The sequence below is a fragment of the Alosa sapidissima genome, chromosome 10, assembly GCF_018492685.1.
Source record: "Alosa sapidissima isolate fAloSap1 chromosome 10, fAloSap1.pri, whole genome shotgun sequence".
NCBI lineage: Eukaryota > Metazoa > Chordata > Actinopteri > Clupeiformes > Clupeidae > Alosa > Alosa sapidissima.
Window position 1 is genome coordinate 12,817,189 of NC_055966.1, and position 15,048 is coordinate 12,832,236.

General features: G+C 45.6%; 1 protein-coding gene and 1 long non-coding RNA gene across 5 annotated transcripts in view; one reads left to right on the forward strand and one right to left on the reverse strand.

The window, feature by feature from the left end:
* dedd1 (death effector domain-containing 1) overlaps window positions 1–15,048 on the forward strand; it is a 29,956-nt gene that overhangs the window by 12,222 nt on the left and 2,686 nt on the right. For 2 of the 4 annotated variants that reach the window (XM_042108213.1, XM_042108215.1), the window contains exons 5-6: window positions 2,096–2,469; window positions 5,854–6,582. In XM_042108213.1, coding sequence (XP_041964147.1) covers window positions 2,096–2,469; window positions 5,854–5,886 — 407 coding nt within the window. In that variant the 3' untranslated portion in view covers window positions 5,887–6,582. Of the gene's footprint in view, window positions 1–2,095; window positions 2,470–5,853; window positions 6,583–15,048 lie in introns of those variants that run through there. The other 2 variants (XR_006034803.1, XR_006034802.1) reach the window with 2 other exon arrangements.
* LOC121721356 overlaps window positions 1,939–15,048 on the reverse strand; it is a 22,456-nt gene continuing 9,346 nt past the window's right edge. Inside the window, exons 2-4 of the long non-coding RNA XR_006034804.1 lie at window positions 6,488–6,496; window positions 3,251–3,260; window positions 1,939–1,948 (exon numbers count right to left, since the gene is read on the reverse strand). This is a non-coding gene — a long non-coding RNA (uncharacterized LOC121721356). The remainder of the gene's footprint in view (window positions 1,949–3,250; window positions 3,261–6,487; window positions 6,497–15,048) is intronic.

The window sequence follows — 15,048 nt, forward strand, 5'->3', positions numbered from 1 at the left end:
TTTAAATGGTTCTCTGCCGAAGTGCAGTGTCATGGACAATGTCATCTGTCTTCAGGTGGGATGCTGTAGGGGTGCGATGTGTGTGGTGGGGGTGTGTGTGGTGGGGATGGGGTGTGTTTCAGCCTCATTCTGAAGATCCACTGGTCCAGCTGCAGCTCTATCCTCAGAGCTGATCACATGACAGGAAATGACATCAGCCCCGATGCTGCACTAGCTCCTGTATGTAAGCTCCGCCCCTCTCCCTCTCTGCTGCATGTGCCTCCTCTGTGTGCTGCTCCAGTGGACCCTCGTCTCCAAACAGCAGTCCTGCTCCTCTAGGACGTCCCCCTTTAACACAGTCCTGCTCCCCTAGGATGTCCCCTTTAACACAGTCCTGCTCCTCTAGGATGTCCCCCTTTAACACAGTCCTGCTCCTCTGGGGCGTCCCCTCGTCCCCCTTTACACAGTCCAGCCCTCTCAGGATCTCCCTATCGGTCTCACGTGTGTGTGTGTGTGTGCACACGCTGCTCAGGGTCCCCCATTTCTATATCAGGGGTGTGTGTGTGTGTGTTGAAGTCCAAGCAGAGTATATGGCTGACTGATGAAGGCCTCCCGATCCCAACTGTGTGTGTGTCTGTACAGCAGCGTAGCATGACGATCGCCTCTCCTGGAGCTCTCTGGGGGATGGAGACACACACACGTGCCCTGTGGCCTCTAGGCCAACCCACACACACACGGCCCCACACACTCCTGTGGCCTCTAGGCCAACTCACACACACACACTCCACTCCGCCACACAGGTCTGTGTCCATTTTAAGGTGCTGTCCATTCCCCACGGCATCCATCTTAAGGTGCTCCCTGTAGCGTCCTCTCCACGGCGTCCATCTTAAGGTGCTCCCTATAGCGTCCATCTTAAGGTACTCCCTATAGCGTCCTCCCCACTCAACTCTGATTTGGATAGAGGCGTCTGTTAAATAAATGTAAATGTGCTGCTTACTCCCCACAACGTCCATCTTAAGGTGCTGCCCACGACATTTCATCTTAAGGTGCTGCCCACTCCTCACGACGTCCATCTTAAGGTGCTGCCCACACAGCGTCCATTTTAAGGTGCTGCCTACTCCTCACGGTGTCCATTTTAAGGTGCTGCCTACTCCTCACGGCATCCATTTTAAGGTGCTGCCCACTCCTCACAGCGTCTATTTTAAGGTGCTGCCCATGGCGTCCATCTTAATAATGTTGGGGATTGTTCCCCCAGAATGTGCCATCTATGCCCACTCTGCTTTCATGCTTTTCTCTGCCTTAATGTCCCCATCTTTGTGACCTCTGGGTTCTGCCATCTTTATTCCCAGCGCCCTTTCTGCCTGACTATGACCTGGCACCCGCCTACAGATGCATTCAACCCCTTACACCAGTCTCTGCCTCAATGCCCCTGTCTTAATGGCCTCTCTGTCTTAATGCCTACTGTGTCTGGGTGATAATTAGCTGTCCGACCAGCAGTCTTGCAGAATGCCCTGTGTGTGTGAGTATGTGGCCAGGTTCATGTCCCAAAGACGCCCACTTCAGCTGGGCCCAATGCTATGCCCCCTTACATGCCAACCACCCAGCTGGGCCCAATGCTATGCCCCCTAACATGCCAACCACCCAGCTGGGCCCAATGCTATGCCCCCTAACATGCCAACCACCCTGCTGCTCTGGCTGAGCCAGTCACTGGTGCCCCCCAACATGCCAACCTGCTGCTCTGTGCTTGTATTTCTGGATGCCATGGCTCGTGAGAGTGTGTGTGTGAGAGAGAGAGTGCTGAGATGTTCAGTGGGTTTGGAGGGCAGACCACACAGGACGCTAGTCTACACAGAGCCCTTTACAGCCTTCAATCTGAAGCCAAGTGTGACTGGACACAATCCTTTCCTGCTCACACTGACGCTCTCTCTCTCCTCTCCCCTCTCCTCTAATCTCCTCACCCTCCTTTCCTCTCTTTAATCTCTCATCATCTCTTCTCTCCACCTCTACTCATCCTCCTCTTTCATTCTTTTACTTATTCTGTTTATTCATTTCCACCTCGTCTCTCTCCCTCTCACTCTCTCTCTCACTCTCTCTCTCTCTATCCCCCCCCCCCCAGATATCCGTCTGCGTGTGCGTCCCGAGTACTCCGAGCAGGAGTCGGTCCTGCGTGCGTCCGTCTCGTCTACCAAGCGTGAGCCGCTGGCGCGTCAGCTGGACCTGTTTGGCCGTGCCAACGCCATGCTGCGGGCACGGGACCTGGGCTCCATCAACTGTGACATCAAGTTCTCCGAGGTGTCCAAGCTGGACGCGTTCTGGGCAGACTACCTGAGCGGCGCGCTGACCGAGGCGCTGAAGGACGTGTTCCTCACGGACGCGCTTCGGCGGGCCGCCGGACACCACCGCTTGCAGCTGCTGGTCAGCGTCGACCAGGACGACTACGAGCATGGACGCCGCATGCTGATGGAGCAGCTCACAGACCACTCACACCAGGTCAGTGTGTGTGTGTGTAGCTTACAGACCAGTCATACCAGCAGGGCCGCTTGGGTGCCCTAAGCACAAATGCTTGGTGGTGCCCCCGACCACCCCCTTGGTGGTCCTTGGTGGTTGTTATCATAATTGATAACAAACGCCAAAAAAGCATCCTGAAATGCAAAGCAAACTAGGCTAATAGGCTAACGTTACCTGACTAACGTTATATCTCTGATGGCTAAAAGAAATAGCAAGCCCAGTTAAAGCATAATCAGAAATAGTATTGCTAGCTAGCAACCTGAGGTAGGATTGCTAGTCTTATGCACCGATTGCTAACGTTAACAGAAAAGAGCAGAGTGTTGAATTGCATTCAATAACCCATACTCCATATCCATATCCACAACGTAAAATAACTAGCTAGCCAGCATCAATCATTTGCAACGTAACACTTGAACATGAACATGGCTAGTAGGAGCTTACGTTACAAAGTTTATTGACTGTAGTAGTATTACCTGGCATATGCATAGACATGCATACACGGAAGGGCTACAAAACTTTTTTATTTTTTTATTTAAAACATTGTCTTAACTGCAAATGATACGCGAGCATCATCTCGCTGTCTCTTCTTTTTCCTTTTTTCCGCCCCCGACTCTCTGCCAAATTCTCTGCCAAATTTGGGATTGAGGCATAATCGAACAGACCACAGGGAGGTGGGGGAGGGGGGCACTAGAGGGAGACTGGAGAGAGGGCCGCACAGGAGATTCACCTTTTTCTCGACTAATTTGGTCTAGGCCTATATTACTTTTGTATTGCTTTTGCATATTAACATGCTTTAGACATATTTTATTTGTTATTTATACTAGTAGCCTATTGTGGTGATTTTTCACGACGCTATAAATATATATATACTACTTGTTTTTCCATTTTCCATTTCACCTCCAAAATAGAATAATGAATGAACACAAAAGTACACCCCACCCGTACCGTTTCAGGTAAAATTACTGCAATAAAATTATGCTTATTAAATGGTTTCCCCAAATCACTTTTCACTTTATTATTGGTTATCGTATCGGTATCGGCCACAACAAACCAATAAATATCGGTTATCATTATCGGCCCTAAAATTCCATATCGGTGCATCTCTAGATAAAATCCTTTCATTGAGCTGCGCTTTTTACACACGCAGCCTTTCCTTGCCCTGCCCGCTCTCTCTCGTAACGAGCTCGCTGCAATATTCACGATTGTTGCAGGATTGTTGTTGCCACATAGAAGCATTGCATAGACACTGCGGGCTAAATTGCTATTAAATCCGCTTAGCATCGTGACCATGCTGCGCAAATTTGTTCAAAACTGCTGCATTAAAGTTAGGCTAACTCTGCTAAGGTCTTATCACAACATACACTGAGGAGATTAAACTAAGTTAGGTTATGCAATCAAGCAGTATCTCAAAGCTAACGTTAGAATACTGTTTGGATGTCGAATTTAGCATGATTACTTACAGCTGCTTGTCAATTTCGTTACTCATGCAGGGATCATTTTATTGACTCTGACACTGAATGTTTGCAAAATCCCGATGTAAATGGAAAAGTGTTTTCCAAGACTCAAAAGTGCTTGTCCCAAGGAGAAGTACGAACCGTTATTTGAACTAACTACATTATGAATTGCATCCACACATCAGCAGGCTTTTAACTGTGTTAGTGTTACAATTACAAGGGTTCCCTCACGAACGTCTTAAATTGACAGGCACTCAATTAGCCCTATACTACTGAACTATACTACTTTATTGAATGCTACCTCTGACTAAGAATGCATTACTTTGCGCTTGTATAGTCTTTTATTTTGGATTTTTAAGAGCAATAAACATATATTCCAATGTTAAGGAATTCATGTTTTTTCATTCAGATATGTAAATCAACATGTATAAATTGCTATTAGTCAATTAATGAGGAGATAATCGATTGAATCGAATCGGACTGAAAAAAAAATGAATCGTTAGATTAATCGATGCATCGAAAAAATAATATGTGAAAACTGTTATTTGTCTTTGGTTCCCTGCCCTGCTAGTTTATCGTACTTTTTTTAATCTCTCTGAGTTTTGTGGAAATTATTGGTGAAATCAGACCAGGCCATCGGTAAAAAATGTCACAGCACACCACCATGTTATTAAACATAAGTCATAAGATGTATTGCCGTATATATATCTATGTGTATTGCCCGAATGCTGCTACTGCTTGTTGGCTATTTTAGAATGCCTGATGGCCTGGTCTGTTTTTACCAATAATTTCCACAAAACTCAGAGAGATTAAAAAAAATACGATAAACTAGCAGGGCAGGGAACCAAAGACAAATGACAGTTTTCACATAGATGCCGATCCAGACATCTTCACCAAACCACCAACTCAAACACAGCTTCAAGCTAGCATACAATCTAGTAGTAACCAAGCAGACACTGCAGTCTGCAAGCAGTACAAAAACACTTTTTTTATATAGAAAAGGGCCAGATAACAAACATCTATTACAAGTCTATGTTATCAAATAAACATGAAACAAAACTTACCAATTCCTGCATAGGCTCAGCTACGTGCAGAGCTATCTGACGTTATGTGCATCTTGCTAACATGTAGTCCAGCTGACACTGTAACGTTACATTAGCCTATATTATTTTGCTTATCGATATATATTTTTTTAAACAAAAACGGTCAATTTACTGTTCATAACTATAACCATAGCCATCTCAGTGTGACATGTAGCCTACTTTTCCAGTGAATGTCAGTCTGTCTGACTGAGAAGATGCTCATGAAGTTCCTCCATTCCTCACGTCAAAAAGACAGCGTCAAAATTCGTGATGAACGGTTCCGGGTATTCTTTTCGAACATTGCGTTCCCAACTGCAGCCAGACCTGCCTACCCCACCATAACAGGTCTACTTGATTGGCTAATCAGTCAGATGTAGCCATCAATCAACCCGAATCCAAACATATGATTTCTAATGGTTGCTTAGGTACCAAAAACGCAGTGATTCCTTGTGAAGGCCTGATGCGGGCGATTGGATAAAAATGTTTCACACCCCCTCACTATTTGTTCACACAATCTGTCAATCAAATTACATATCGGACTACGGTAGGATATGGTAGTAGTCAAGAACGATCGGGGAAGGAGACGCAGAAGCAAATAATAAATGCTAAAGTACAATGTTATTAAAGATACTATTATTTTTCATTCATTTCAAAATAGTTAGGCCTTCAGAGAAGGCCTTGAAGGCCCTGACGGTCCGCCACTGGTGATGATAATGATGATGATGATGGTGATGATGTGTACATCTCTGTCTCCTCTTTGTGGTGATGGTGGTGGTGGTGATGATTATGAAGATGTTCACATCTCTGTCTCCTCTGTGTGTTGTGCCCAGGTCCCAGCTGGACGTGAGGAAGCTCACTGGTGACGACACAGCAGGAGGATTTTTATTTTTGACCTCTGACCTCTTCCATTGGTACTATGGTGACGCTGACGAGAGGCTACATCATGTCAGACCACAGCAGAGGCCAAACTGCTGTGTTTGTGTGTCTGTGTGTGTGTGGTGATGCTGAGAGACTGTGTCGTCAGACTGCACAAGAGGCCAAACTGCTGTGTGTGTGTCCATACTGATTAAGTATCCTTACACCGTAGAGAGAGAGAGAGAGAGAGAGACATAGAGTGTGTGTGTGTGTGTGCGAGAGTGAGTGGGTGGGATGTGTGGTGAAACTACTGCCAAACTTCCACGATAACTGGAAGCAGGGCCATGGGCCGTATGTGTGTGTTCTGTAATGGGGGGGGGGGGGGGTTCTTGGTATTGTACAGCAGCTGGGTGTTCTAATTAGACTGATTAGTCTGGTTTCTGGTCCTTTGTGTTTGATTTGGGAATAATCGCCTTCATCTCGAGTCTGTGCTCAGTATTGCCCCCTGTAGGAGGGGGGCCTCTCCCGCCTCTACGGTGCATTACAACAGGAAAGAATGATTGAAGAAGTATTTGATGTCTTTTTTTCTGGAAATATATAGTCATGCACTTTGTTGTACTTAATTAAATCTTAATTAAATATGTTTGTGTACGTTTAAAATAGTTTCAGATAAAGTCAATCTTTATCAGCCAAAGGAGTGTCTTGTCTTCCTCGTGTCCATGTTCTTCTGAAGGGGACCAATAAAAACGGTATCTACTTTAGTGGCCTTGCAGGCTGAGGCTGTGTAGCACACACTCAAAGCCTTCTGTGTCAGTCACCTACTGTCTGCATCACATGTGAGGCACAACAGCTTGTCTTTCATCACCAATTCTGGTTGGCCAGTGACCACTGTAGTGAACCAGTGGGCTACATACGGCATGGCGAGGGTAGTGGGGTGGTCATGGTAAGACCCTCAGGCCCAGTGGTGTAGTCTACGTGATACGCAGGACTATGCAGTATACCCACTTAAAAAGCATCACGATCTCAGTATACCTACTTAAAATAGGCAAGGATACATATTAATATTTGGGGTTGATCACAGTATACCCACTACAGCTAACTAGACTACACCACAGTATACCCACTACAGCTAACTAGACTACACCACAGTATACAGCTAACTAGACTACACCACAGTATACCCACTACAGCTAACTAGACTACACCACAGTATACAGCTAACTAGACTACACCACAGTATAACTAAAGGTGCTACTACAGCTAACTAGACTATAACAGAGTATATTTAAAAAACAAACAAGTTGACCAAAGTGCTGTAAAATAAAATAAAAAAATAAACAATAGTAAAATAATAGTATAAAATAATAATAATACAGAGTAGATCTCAGATCAAAGCAATAATAATAATAATACTAATAAGATTATATACTAGGTAATAATCTAAAATCTAAAGTATGGTAGTGGTGTGTGTTCTTTCTTTAAAAGAAAGCTTAAACTGATTTAAAAGCTATAGAGTAGAAATTTGCTTTGAGATGAGATTTGAAAATATTTAGCGAAGGGGCTAGTCTAATGTGGGGAGGGGGATTGTTTCAAAGTTTGGGGCAGTAGCAGCAAAACCACGGTCTCCATAACATTTAAATTTGGTTTTGGGAACAGTCAGCAGAAATAGATCAGAAGATCTAATATTTCTTACAGGAGAGTATTTATGTAATCGGTCAGTGAGATAGCTGGGGGCTTTGCCATTTAAGCATTTAAAGGTTGTTAGCAAAATGTTAAAGTTGGACGAATGAACAGGAATGATAAGGGATCAGATTCCAAAAATAATTCCGTGGAAATGCATGGATTCCAGTTGCTTCCAGTAGTGATTTATTTGCATGCAAATAAAAACAGTGGCTGATGCCCAAGGCACCCCCTTTGAAAACCTGTTGGTAGCATATAGCGCCAGATTTCGGAGTGCAGGGGACAAGCCGAGATGAGTTATGAGACATACGTTCACACTCGGTATCATGTTTCAACACACTTTAGGTCAATATCTCCTTTAAGAGGCGAGCTGCGAACTGCGAGCTGAGACCAACATGCAGGAGTTATAGTAGTCCAGTCTGGTTGTTATGAAGGCATGGATTACTTTTTCAAAGACCACAAAAGTCAGGAAAGGCTTGATTTTAGATATGTGTTTCTTAACTGGAAGAAACTAGCTTTGACTACGGACCTGTTTGTCAAAAATAAGATCTCCGTCCATGATCACACCCAGGCTCTTTACAGAGGGCTTTCCATAGGGCCTCAGGGAGTCAAAGTCCTAATAGGAGGACTTCAGTTTGACTTCAGTTTTGTTGTTCAAAACTGAAGTCCTCCTTCAAAAAATATAAGGCCATCCAGGCTTTAACATCATCATGACAGTCTAGGAGAGGTTTTAATGAGTCCTGACCTTTCAGGGGAAGGTAAATTTGAGTGTCATCTGCATAGCAGTGGAAAGAGATAGGCTAGGCTGCCATATTTTCTAAGGATGGAGCCTAAAGGGAGCATATAGAGGGCCAAGAGGATGGACGCGAGGGCAGATTAGATTACTAGGCTACATTAGTTTCTAATAAAGTTGAAAAGGCTTACATGAAGCATGAAAATAATGAGTTTTCATATTAACAAAAAACTTAAACGTAACCTCCTCCAAACCATAACTTTATGCCCATTATTATGAATTTATCTGATTTATTTATAGGTCTATTCTTTTCCCATTTGCACAGTCATGGAGTTGACCAGGTTTACATTTCACTGTTAATCACAAATAAATAGTAGGCTAGCCTACTATAGAATAACTATTCTGCATTGGTTTGGAGTCCCTAGGTCACATGGCTTGGGAGGTATTGAAAAAAAGGAGATCGTTTCTTATAGGAAATAATGTATTTTCTTTAAAATATTAGTATAAATACAGTGACTATAAAAAGAGGTGTGTCTGATGAGTCTCATAAAGGATAACTGTTCTGCATTGGTTTGGCGTCACTAGGTCATATGGCTTGGGAGGTATTGAAAAAAGGAGTCTGTTTCTTTCTATGAAATAATGTATTTTCTTTAAAAAATTCATATAAAATACAGCGTGCATACAGTCACTATAAAAAGAGCTGTGTCTGATGAGTCCCATATAGGATACTTATTCTGCATTGGTTTGGAGTCACTAGGTCATATGGCTTGGGAGGTATTGAAAAAATGAGTCTGTTTCTTTCAATGAAATAATGTATTTTCTTTAAAGAAAATTCATATAAAATACAGCGTGCATACAGTCGCTATAAAAAGAGGTGTGTTTGATGAGTCCCATATAGGATAACTATTCTGCATTGGTTTGGAGTCACTAGGTCACATGATGTCAAAGCTATTGACAAAAAAGACTATGAAGGTAATTCAGAAGGTATTTTATAGACGGTCCCTAAGTAGGTCGGCTGGGAGCAAGTAGACAGGTCATCTGTTTGTACATTGTCTGCAAACACGGGGTGAAACCGCTTGCATTTAAAAAAATGAATATCTGTCGAATATCCAAATATCAAACTAACTTCACCTCGGTCCTAAAGTGTACCAATTTGCTATTATAACCACTCGCGAATTTTAGCCCTAGGCCTACTAAATAAGAAATAGCCACATAAAACGTTTCCGTAACTGATTGGTGAAGTTTGTAGCCTAACCTACTTATGCCTAAACCAAATTGGATAGAAACTTTAAATAGGCTATAGAGTATGAAATGTCATGTATTTTCTGAACATAGACGGATTTCTAACGACAGTTAGATTAAAATATATGAGCAAGAAAGCGCATCGCATCGCTACTTGACCTCTTACTGATAGCGTAGACTACCCGAGCCTAGGCTACCACATAGCCCTAGACCTTCTACACTATTATTAACCAAAGTGTTATTAACAGCAGCGTGTTTTGGTGATAGAGTTTCTAAAAGGTTTGATTTCATATTATGCGCATTTTACGGTTTCCTCGGCAACAAATACATTCCAGTCGGGTGTAATAATGACTGACGCAACACAATGTTCCACTCACGCGCCGTCTTAACGGCTGAACTTTGTTGTCGTTTCTTATCTCTCGAGTGACGATGGAGAACAGTCAGGGGGACAAAGTCCCCACTAAAATCGTGATCGGGCCGCCGTTGCCGCCCGGAGGCACGGCATCTTTGAGCAGGCTGCGTGAGAGTCTGGAGCTGGGAGAAGTAGTGGGAGATCCCAGTGTTCCTCTGCCCAGCCAAGATCAGCCGGACCCTCAGCAGGAAGTGTGCTCTGTCCGTCAAAACAGACGCAACACGTCAGAGGTGTGTAAGGACCTGGAGGCCCAACTCAGAGGACTGAGCACTGAAGATGCCCTGCTGCCCGAGACCCTCACTAGAGACACAGAGACCCTCATTACAGAGCCAGAGATCCCTGAGACTTTCACTGAAACCGCTGTCCATGGTGCTGAAGCTGGTGAGAGCCTCTCTGATCAGGCAATGGTGCTGGATGAAAGGAGAGCTCTCTCTGGAGATGTGGAGGACAGCCAGGACATTGGTGAGCAGCGGTGTGCGGGAAGCCCTGTGCCTGATTTACCCCCTCTGGAACAGCCTGAGCTCTGGCTGCCCTGCGAGCAGTGGCCAGCTCCACCCTGCCAGCCCAGCGGAGACTCCCGCCCAGCCTCTGCGGAATCGGCCACCAGCAGCGCAGAAAGCGACGAGTACTCCTCTCCGTTTGAAGAGCTGCTGCTACCCCCCTCGGACTTCGACTACCACGAGCTTCTGTCCAGCACTCAGTGGACGCAGCAGGAGTACGCTGCCCCGCAGTGGCAGGAGGTGGAGCCATGTGCCTCCAGCGGTCCTCTGGCAGAGGAGAGCGGCGCTCCGGCCCTGCTGCAGGTCTCAGATGTCCAGCTCCATGTCATGGAGCAGCAGCCTGGAGCTGGCACCTTGGCGGAGGATACTGCCCCGTGCCAGCTGCTGTTTGAGCCCCAGTGGCCCCTCTCGGCCCTCGCATCTGCCCTGGGCCCCCAGGTCCTGCTGGACGAGGAGTCGGACGCGGACAATGCAGCCTTCATGCCCCAGACCGGCAGTGAGGAGTGTGAGAAGCTGTGTGTTCAGGTCCAGGAGCCCAGTGCCCAGGGCTACGCCCGCCTGGTGCCCCCGCCTGCGGACGCTGAGGCCAACAGGAGCGCTGGCACCGCCTGGTGCTGCCTGTCCTTCCTCCTCTGTGCCAAGCGTGAGCCGCAGCAATGAAGACCGTTTACTTTTTACCACTAACGTTAAATATGCCCATGAAAGATATATTTTATCAGCTAAGCCAGGGCGGTTGTTGTGTTTTCATTTTGCTTTATCATAGCTGTATATGGTCAAAATCATTTAAATTTGGCTCCTCAGAGCAAAGACGCCAGACAAATCAAATAAATATGACTGAATATACAAATGTATGACTGTTCACTGATGTCTTTGGTGATAAGGGGTTTAACTTAATGTACAATTATTATTTAACATAAACAGAGATCCATGATAATGTTTAAAGCCTAGTTCATTTCGATGGCTTTGAGTCTAGCCTAGATGTAAAAAGCAGCGCTCTTTAAGTGAAGTATTTTAAATGGGCAGTCAGGGATTTTACGCGATTTCAAGCCCATAACATTTTTTGTCACATTCAGCAATCATCTCCTCACGACCGCTAGCTGCCCCATTCCATGAGTAGGTAGCCTACTGCAAAAAAAAACGGTCTCTGGAAAAACAAAAAGTGGGGGCAGCCTGTCTCCCAAACAAAAACGAGACCTGGAATATAGACGGTGGGATGAGCTACCTCTCTGGCGTGTTTAATATTTAATATAATTTATATATATAATATTTAATATAATGTAGATTACGTTTGTTTTTTGCACAAAGGCGTCTGCTAATTAATTTAAATATAAACCTCTAGAATCTTTGGGAAAAACTGCTGTCCCCTCATCAACATACGGGCTGCAGTGGACCGTCCAAGAGGATGCCACCTGAACAAAACCGTTTGAAGTGGTTTGGATGTGTCTATGTTTATGTCCGCGCATAGAGTAAAGTAGCAGTAGCGCTCCTGCCGGTCGGAGCCGTACACACGGAGCTCTGCCACCAGGGGGCGGAATTGCTGTGTTTCTCGCAGCGCGTCTCGACAATGGCTTCTATTCTGTGCAGACCAGACAACTGTGGGGTAGGCTTATAATATCAATGGCCTTTCTAGCGGTAAACAACGTTGTTGTGTCGAGACTCTCTGTCGTGATACTGTAGCCTAGATTGTTGCCTGGTGAATGTCAGAACGAAGCAGACACCAACTTTAGCCTGCTGGTGTTGTGGCAACAGGCTAAATGTTGTGTAATGATGATAGTAATTAACCAGAACTCTACTTTAGATGTCAGGTGGTAGACTAGGTAGGATATGAGTTATTTGTTTTACTGCTTTAACATTGATTGAACAAGGTTGTTAACAACATAAAGATTTTCATATGAAGGTCCGTCCATCCTCTTCTCCAAATGTCCACTTTTCACCCCTCGCGCGAACGTGCCTTCTTTTCTTTTCCTTTCAGCAGCACAACCAGCCTGTCGTCATGGTAACTACTAATGGTCGCGGAGGAGAGGAAGGCGGAGGACAATAAGTGACGGACGGACGGACGGATGGCCAGGGGAAGGGCAGTTACTCCGCGTTACTAACCCACCCCCTCAGTGTTTTGCTCGGTCCAACCCCCCCCCCCCCCCCCCCCCACACACACACACACACATCTCTGCCTCTCCGACTCCCACGCATTCCCATCCTTCCTCCAATACCTCACTCTGTTTTTCGTCTTGCGCTTCTCCTGGCTGCTCGCGCGTATGGCGAAGACGGTGGCTCATCGCTGGAAAAGCGGGTAAAAAAATCCCTACCGAGGGAGGGAGGGGGCAGGAGGCTGATGCACACTTTAGTTTGCTGAATACTGAATACTGATTGGCTGTTTGCATATGCTCCGCGTCACCCGTCCCTCCCCAACCCTCCCCTCCTTTTCTTTTTCCCGTTCCCTCTCTCTCCTCTTCTCCTCCTCTCATCATCTCTTCCCTCCCGCTCTTCCTCTCTCTCTCTCTCTCTCTCTCTCTCTCTCTCTCTCTCTCTCTCTGTGCTAGGCTACTTCTGAATCGCCCAGATAGCCGAAACGAGATCGAAATCTGCCCTTTAAAATTTGCTCTAGCAACAATGTAGCTACTCTGTCAATATCATAGAAGGAAAAGAGAAACAGACTGAGATTCTGTTCGGTAGCGTACCGACTGATTTTTTTTAATAACGTGTCTGTTCCTCCCTCTTCATCCCTCACGCGCTGCGGTGCGGCCTGTTATGCATGTGGTCTGCACGCTTTAATAAAACAGGCTGTTTGAACGAGGTGCCACAGTAAGCTACGTAGCCTTGTGAAGTATCTTGAATGATATTCCCCGATTACTAGACCATCTTCAAGGGTCCACCAGACGCCGAAATGTCAGCCTGTGGATAGTTGTGTGCCGTAAACTGAGCGAACACCTCGTTGCACGCGTCTCTTGTGTTTTGGTATTTTAATACAAGGAGCAATTGTAATCCATTTTAAATTCCTATTCAGCCATCAGTTGTCTTTTCAGAGGTGGCTGCGAATCTGCTCACCATCTGACTCGTCGTCCCCGCACAGACGCGTGCCCATGGTCTCTTTATTCCGCTCTGTGAACAAATGTCAATTACCCCCATTAGAACGCGTCCCTGCCGTGCGATCTGGAATCGATGGAGGTCGATTTTTGTTCCGTGGTGAGTCCTTAATAACCAGCACATAAAGACAGGCGGCTTGTGTCACCAGCCGATATGTTTGGTATCCGTCAAAAGAAAATCGATGTACAGACTGAGTTAATTATTAGCAAATCAATTAAGAAGAGGGAATAGGAGGTTTTACAGGCGTCAGCGAGAGACCGCGCCTTCCGCGCACTCTCAGGACATCCTGCCTGGCGTCGCCCTCTGTCTCTGGATAGCTGGGCCATTCTGGGACCAGGGTATTACTGAGTAGAGCCGCCTTGATCCTGTACCAGTACCCACATCCCTGCCGAGCATCGCTGCCATTTTCGGCCCAGCCAGGAGTCTGATTGTGGGGACTGGAGGACAGTGGAGCCTCGCTGTGTTCTGCGCTTTTTCGTTTTTAAAATTGAAATGCGTCATTACGCCCAGGCAAAACACAACGTGTGTAGCACATATCTGTGATCACAAAGCACTCATATATTTTTCAGAGGTTGGAGACACCTTTAATATTAGGCCCACTTTTATATTATGGGATCAATTATAGGCTACAGTCATTTAATTGGCGCCTAACTCACCCCTGAGGTACCCAGGGTTCTCATAACTCACCCCGGAGGTACCTAGGGTTCTCTCAGGTAGTGTCCGCCCACTGCATAGCTGTCACAACTGCCCAGGTGTCGGTCTAACCGGGTCGAAGACTGCTCGGTTGCAGGGCCAGGCCTGTCCGGTGCTGGTCGTTGGATACCAGACGACGAAACGGCGGTTTAAACACGGGAGCGCGGGAGCTGTACATAGCTGTGAGCATCGTCTTGCCTCGTCATTGTTAGACCAGTCGCCTCCAAAGGCCACAGATGTCGATAAGACCAACCTAAAAAAGCGTGTACAACTGCGTGTAGGTCTATGAACCACGTGACGTGCCGTCACCAAACTAGTGAAACTCGTTTACAACCAAATCGAGCTGGAGGAGCTTCAAGAAAGGCCTCGTCTCGGTGGACACACCTGACCCTGCGACATCTCACATTTAGTCTACATTTACACGGATTAATTTAGCTGACGCTCTTATTCAAATGGGGAATAAATAGCATTCAAGCTACTCATCAAAAAGAGACCTTAGAGTGACAATAAGTACGATCTTTGAAGTACAACCTCCATATACCAAACAGGAGCACCAGACAAAATGCAGATCATCTACAGCAGCGCAGAAGTCGGAAGTCACGACCGTTCAGAGACCGAAACAATTAGCCTAACTACAGTTTGTTCCTGATATCTATATTGATCATTTGAAATAATAAAAAGTAGTTATGAATGAAAAGCAACTGTGATAAGTATGTTTTCTTTAGAGGATAATGTTTTCAAATGTTACGTTTAACCTATTTTCTTTTCAACTCCTTTTTAAATGATTTAGGCCTACTGACTTATTGAATATCTTTATTAAAACCAC